Source organism: Lampris incognitus, chromosome 13, assembly GCF_029633865.1.
Source record: "Lampris incognitus isolate fLamInc1 chromosome 13, fLamInc1.hap2, whole genome shotgun sequence".
In the NCBI taxonomy this organism is placed as follows: domain Eukaryota; kingdom Metazoa; phylum Chordata; class Actinopteri; order Lampriformes; family Lampridae; genus Lampris; species Lampris incognitus.
In genome coordinates, this window is record NC_079223.1 from 6,365,839 (window position 1) to 6,372,559 (window position 6,721).

A 6,721-nucleotide genomic window follows, 5' to 3' on the forward strand; every position below is an offset into this window, starting at 1 on the left:
CATGTCCTCCCTCACCACATCCATAAACCTCCTCTTTGGCCTTCCTCTTCTCCTCTTCCTCTAATATACTCGTTTCTCAACCTTTTTGGGGTCCTGGACCCCCTGCGTATTTTTGATCTACCCTGAGGACCCCTCCACCTGATCTTGGGGGAGGGCGGTTGCAATTTGATAGAAACAGTAGAAACTGCATTTTAAATTGCATTATAGCATTTATTCACTCTTTGGGGCAAAAATAAGAGCTTTCAGTTGTAACTTAGATATAGTTAACAAAACAGAATTCTTATGCAGTAACTTTCAGATATATGTAACAAAACAATATGTATTCAGTAACTTTCAGATAGATGTAACAACACAGAATATGTATTCAGTAACTTTCAGATATATGTAACAAAACAGAATATGTATTCAGTAACTTTCAGATATATGTAACAAAACAGAATATGTATTCAGTAACTTTCAGATATATGTAACAAAACAGAATATGTATTCAGTAACTTTCAGATATATGTAACAAAACAGAATATGTATTCAGTAACTTTCAGATATATGTAACAACAGAATTGTTATGCAGTAACTTTTAACAATGCAAACGGGAGCGAGATCTCTTATTAAAATAAAATAGATTACACTTGTGAAACAGATGTAATTAGAGAAAAAAGTCCTGTTACCCTTTATAGTTTAGGTAGATAAAGGTCTCAGTCACATTTGAGTAAAATAATCCTATTTCTATCAATGTCATAGGATCTTTTTTTTTAAAGATATTTTATTTTCACGGACCCCTTGCAATTACACCACTGACCACTAGGGGTCCGCGGACCCCCGGTTGAGAAACACTGCTCTAATATACTCGTTCCTAACCCTGTCCTTCTTCATCACTCCCAGTGGAAATCTTATCATCTTCACCTCTGCCACCTCCATCCAGCTCCACCTCCTGTCTTTTCATCAGTGCCACTGTCTCCACACCACACAACATGGCTGGTCTCACCACCAGGATGTCTTCATCCATGTGAGTGGATAAATGCTGAGGTAGCGGTGTCTGATGTGTCTGAGGTTGGATAGCAGTTCTGCATAGCTGCCCTTTGAAGCGCTGCATCAGCCCCAGTGATTTATGTGTGTTTATATTCTATATGGCTTCTTATCGCTCTCCGCCATTGCCTTGTTGCATTCAGACTCTGCCCGCTGAGGCTGGTCCAGACGGAAACCACGTCCCTGCTTGGTCACCGTCACAGGTAAGCTGCCGGGAGAGGGGGGTGGGAATTTTGTCAGGCACGATGTTGTGCGAGATTTTGGATCACCACAAGAGTTCGTATCCCGCGACTTCACGGGAACGCGCGTGCGTTCTCCGCGCTTCAATTTTGGATGTGGAAAAAAAATGGCGACTTGTAAATTGTTCCAATTAATAGATTCCCCGCACCGGATGTACAAATATATCGGCGTACCATATACACGTGCGTTTCCCAGTTGAATTTCGCCTGGGGGGGGAAAAAAATAGTAAAATATTTCCCGTACGTCAGGTGGCGTCGCGCGCGCAGGGGGCGGGGCGGGGGAGGGACATATTCTTTCGGGGATGCAAATGTGGCATCGCAGCCAGCAGGCTGGGAACGCAGCGGTTCCCCCACGCCTGCGTCCGCCGGAGCGGAGGCGACTTCACGCCGGTTTTCTAGCGAGCATCGGCGCTCGTTGGTTTTTTTTTTTATTTTAAATAAAAGAAAAGAAGAAGAAGGATGGACGGATCTTCAAGAGGACAAACCCCGTGTGGTTGCTTCTGCTGTGCGCGGAGCACGGATGGTGCAGGTAGGAAAGGTGACGTCATCTGTTTCGAGGCGCCCCGGTAGCCCCGGAGCAGGCTGCTGTCCCCGGTAGCCCGGAGCAGGGTAGCCCCGGAGCAGGCTGGGGTCCCCGGTAGCCCGGAGCAGGCTGCTGTCCCCGGTAGCCCGGAGCAGGCTGGGGTCCTCGGTAGCCCGGAGCAGGCTGGGGTCCTCGGTAGCCCCGGAGCAGGCTGGGGTCCCCGGTAGCCCGCAGCAGGCTGTTGTCCCCGGTAGCCCGGAGCAGGCTGGGGTCCCCGGTAGCCTGGAGCAGGCTGCTGTCCCCGGTAGCCCGGAGCAGGGTAGCCCCGGAGCAGGCTGCTGTTCCCGGTAGCCCGCAGCAGGCTGCTGTTCCCGGTAGCCCTGGAGCAGGCTGGGGTCCCCGGTAGCCCCGGAGCAGGCTGTTGTCCCCGGTAGCCCCGGAGCAGGCTGTTGTCCCCGGTAACCCCGCAGCAGGCTGTTGTCCCCGGTAGCCCCGGAGCAGGCTGGGGTCCCTGCGAAACAAACCCGTGGTTCGGTTGTTCCTCCGATGCGCGTTACGTCCGCTTGGTGTTACGTCGAAAAATGTGACCGTGTTTTAGAAAAAGGAGGAGGCGCAAGATGCACCAGAATATTGCAGACGAAAGGTAATCCTTTTATTTTAACGAGGGGGCGGATGCGCTGAAAGAATATGGGGTTTGCATTGGGGGGAGGGGGGGGGACGTTTCATAAACCGACTACTTGATAGGCTGAAACGGGCATTACAACACTGAAACGTGCGTTTGCATGTATGTAGGCCAGCGGACGGTGCGGGTGCGGGTGCAGGACAGGGTGCGGGTGCAGGACAGGGTGCGGGTGCGGGACGGGGGTGTCCGTGCTCCGGCACAGTTGTGCATGTGTGTGTGCAACATGCGGTACATTGTGTGACAGCTGTACGTGTAAGTAGCGTTTACACCAGACGGGCACTTGTGCAGCCTTGTTGTAACCCTCAGCATTAACTACAGGCCTCGATCTGCACGACAGAGTGGCTAATCTATGCCTTTGTGTCCTTCCTAGCACTCTACCGAGCAGGCACCAGTGGCGGAGGCAGCCAACACTGTCATCCTCCCGTTATCCGCCCGGACAGAAGGGTGATGGTGTAACCGACGAGCCGGTGACCCCCGCAAATCCCTGTTGGTACAATGAACGCCACCGGCACGCCGCCGGACCCGGCGGATGTGCCGAGACAGCAGAACTTCAACGGCACCTTGGGCCCGCAGGCCTCTTCGGGCTGGGCCGTCATCCACACAGCTACCCTGACCTCCTGCTCCCTCCTCCTCATCTTCATCTTCTGCCTGGGCTCCTACGGCAACTTGGTGGTCTTCCTCTCCTTCTTCGATCCGGCTTTTCGCAAGTTCCGCACCAACTTCGACTTCATGATCCTCAACCTGTCCTTCTGCGATCTGTTCATCTGCTGCGTGACCGCCCCCATGTTCGCCCTGGTGCTCTTCCTCGACGCGGGGGGCGGGGACGGGGTGTCTAGGAGCTTCTGCTTCGCCTTCCACCTGACCAGCTCGGGCTTCATCATCATGTCGCTGGAGACGGTGGCCGTCATCGCCCTGCACAGGCTTCGCATGGTTCTGGGTCAGCAGCCAAACCGTACAGCCTCCTTCCCCTGCACGCTGGCCCTCACCGCCCTGCTGTGGACGTCTAGCTTCACCATGGCCGCCCTGCTCACCGTGCGCGCGTACCCTCGCAAAGACGGACCCTGCTTGCCCCACTTTGGCCTGGTGAGCGGGCACGCTAGGGTAGTGCTGTACGTGTACCTGGCAGACTTCGCCTTCTGCGTGGCCGTGGTGTCGGTGTCCTACATGATGATCGCTCAGACACTGAGGAAGAATGCGCAGGGGAGGAAATGTCCCGTCATCACTGTAGACGCCACGCGCCCCCTGCCTCCGCCGGGTGCGCCGGGCCTCGAAGGGACGCAGTGCGCCGTCCCGGCGCCGTCGCTCTACCGAAACCAGAGCTATAACAAACTGCAGCATGTCCAGACGCACCCCTACACCAACCGAGGCGGGCAGCCGCGGGTGCCAGGTGCCGCCCAAGGAGCCACCTGCTGCCACCTGGTCTCCACGGTCAACCTGACCACGGCCAAGGACTCGAAGGCGGTAGTCACGTGTGTGGTGATCGTGTTCTCGGTGCTCCTCTGCTGCTTGCCGATGGGGGTTTCTCTGGCCCAGGACGTCTTGTCACAGGAGAGCAGTTTTGCGCACTACCAGTTTGAACTGTGCGGCTTCGTGCTCATTTTCCTCAAATCGGGCATCAACCCGTTCGTGTACTCGCGCAACAGTGCGGGCCTCCGCCGGCGTGTGCTCTGCTGTCTCCAGTGGGTGGCGCTGGGCTTCCTCTGTTGCACGCAAAAGACCCGACTGCACGCGATGGGGAAGGGCAGCCTGGAGGTCAACCGAAACAAGTCCTCCCATCACGAGACCAACTCGGCCTACATGCTGTCCCCCAAGCCTCACAGGAGGCTCGTGGACCAGGCCTGTGGGCCCAGTCACTCCAGGGATTGCGCCGGCAGCCCAAGAGCCACCGGCGGGCGCAGACCTCGACCCCCCAGCACCTCCACGCCAATCAACACCCGCATCGAGCCCTACTACAGCATATACAACAGCAGCCCCTCAGCCGGGCCCAGCTCCCCCAACAGCCTGCAGCCGGTCAGCTCTCAGACCTTCGGCTTTGCAAAGTCCTACATAGCCATGCACTACCACACCCACCAGGAAGCACTGCAGGACTTGGAAAGCACCTCCGTGCACCAGATCCCCATTCCCTCTGTCTAGTCGACCGGGGGGGGGGGGGGTTTGGACAAACATATCGTGACTTTACATTTCATTTGAAACCTCGGACGTAACATACCGTCACCCCCGCCGTACGTGTTTGGAATAAATATAATCCTTTTCTTATTTTCTGTGGTGGGAAACGTGTAAAATTCACTTGAGAGGAAAAGTTACATTATGTCGCGGGACTGGGTTTAGATGTTCTTATATTAAGTAGTTGGAGGCTGGGAATTATGGTGCGACAACACAGTCTCTGGCGTTAATTAGCCGGGCTAGGCTACGGGTTTAGCAACCCACCTTGCACTGCTCCTGCAGTCTGCAGACGATGACGGACGCTGGCTAGCCTGGCTGGGATGGTCTCACTCTGCAGACACTCGCACTGTCACTGGCTGCACACTCTGATCTCTCTCTGGGGGCTGGTAATCACTCTTACCGGTTCTATTATGGTCGTCGCTGGTTAGTCACTGTCTAGCGTCAGCTCAGTCGAGGTGTAGGAGTCAGGAATGTTACGTCTGATCGCTAACACGTTATGCTAAGCTAACACTGTGTGACAGTCTGTAAACCACTATAACAACTAACCCACGCTGTGCTGTGCAATGGATAACAATAGGCAGCACGCACGCATTCCTAAGTCTCTTCTCATTGGCTAACAGGGTCTCGCGTTACTTTAGTCAGACTGTCTGTCGGTCACTATCCGTCAGGGAGCTGTCCCGCAACACTTACAACTGCTGGTATAGACCTGGACTTAGACCGCCATAGACTTGGAACCCCCCCCCCCCCCCCAAAATAAAAAAATCAGGACGGTTTGTCAGTAGCGAGAGATTTGTAATGGAAATATCTGTCAGTGTTCTTGAACATCTTTTTACAGACGTGCCATTTTCACACCGTGTACTGTCCGTCGTCCTTTTCTTCATAAGAAAAGCGTATCTGTGAACGTCACGCATTTTCTAAACCAATAAATGTCTGGCAAATGCCGCGGGTGTGAGCCTTGCTTGTGTGGCGGCGAGCCGCCCGGCAGCACCGGCGGGGCCTCGGCCTATCGACAAAGTGTTGTGTGTCTGAGGATTTCCTCGGCCTCAGGTCCGCCGGGGCGGAACGACCCTCCAAGTATCCTCATATTGCTGGTGTCAGCGATGTGAGGATACCACACGGGCAAAACGTCTACACAATGTTGAGAACGGGGTCATGAAATAGGGCGCCGGTATCCTATTTGAGTTTGAGCTTTCACATAACTTGATGTTTTTAATAATATGTATTTGACTCGGCTTTGGTCTGGGATTTACGGTCTTTTAAAATATATTCACTTTTATGAGCTAAAGTCTGCATTAGACTGAGGGCGAGATGACATTTGGTGTGATTCGAACGTAGCATTAAATAGGCCTCTTGCAGCGAGACACAGTACCAAGACATCCTCTTGGCAGGTGATCGTGGGCTTTGTGGTTCAACGTGCCGCCTGAAGAAAACAGCTACTTTGCTTGTTGTTGTAGTGATAGAAGTGACATCAGAGTATCCCCAGGAAATGGTACTTGCCCCCCCCCCCAGCCCCATTCAGCGTGGCCCGATTAATGCTGTGCTCTTCAACGCCAAACCGTATAATGCACAAGTAGTTATGCATTAGTCAATTTCTTCAGTTGAAGTTGCACAGCATCTGGACCAAAATGCCTTTTTAGCAGATGTATGGGCTCCATGTCAACATAAACCTCACTGTCATAACTAAACCATCCCTAGGTGTGAATGTGTGCGGGCCCTGTGATGGCCTGGCGGGCGGCCTGTCCAGGGTGTCTCCCAGCCTGCCGCCCAGTGACTGCTGGGATAGGCTGCAGCATCCCCGAGGCTCAGCATCTCCAGTTTTTATTTTTCAAAGCCATCTAGCAAGCCGAATTTCGCCACAAGAGGGCACTGTTACACAACCTCACACGAACAGGAACTGCTTTTGGCTCCGTGGAAACATAAAATGCGGGTGAAAATCAGTTTAAACCGGTCCGCTCCTTTTAAAAAAAGCTGGGTATTTTTTGGTGAAAATGTTGAGCCTTCGAGCATCCCGCGACCTCGATCGGGATAAGCGGTTTGGATAATGGATGGGTGGACTAGGACATAACTTCATGAATGATGTATTAGAAG

The 6,721-nt window shown here is 53.4% G+C and overlaps 1 protein-coding gene across 2 annotated transcripts; it reads left to right on the forward strand.

Annotated features, from left to right (window-relative positions):
• The first annotated feature begins 966 nt into the window (after positions 1 to 966).
• On the forward strand, positions 967 to 4,632 carry gpr75 (G protein-coupled receptor 75). Of its 2 annotated transcripts, XR_008811261.1 has the most exons (3): positions 967 to 1,006; positions 1,170 to 1,229; positions 2,841 to 2,890. XR_008811261.1 is itself a non-coding variant. In XM_056291689.1 (2 exons), the coding sequence occupies exon 2, from the start codon at positions 2,966 to 2,968 to the stop codon at positions 4,601 to 4,603; it is 1,638 nt and encodes a 545-aa protein (XP_056147664.1). In that variant the 5' UTR covers positions 1,587 to 1,794; positions 2,841 to 2,965; the 3' UTR covers positions 4,604 to 4,632. The 2 variants fall into 2 exon arrangements, 1 of the variants encoding a protein (XP_056147664.1); XM_056291689.1 differs by lacking the exons at positions 967 to 1,006; positions 1,170 to 1,229 and adding an exon at positions 1,587 to 1,794 and having other exon boundaries at positions 2,841 to 4,632.
• Positions 4,633 to 6,721: the final 2,089 nt, after the last annotated feature.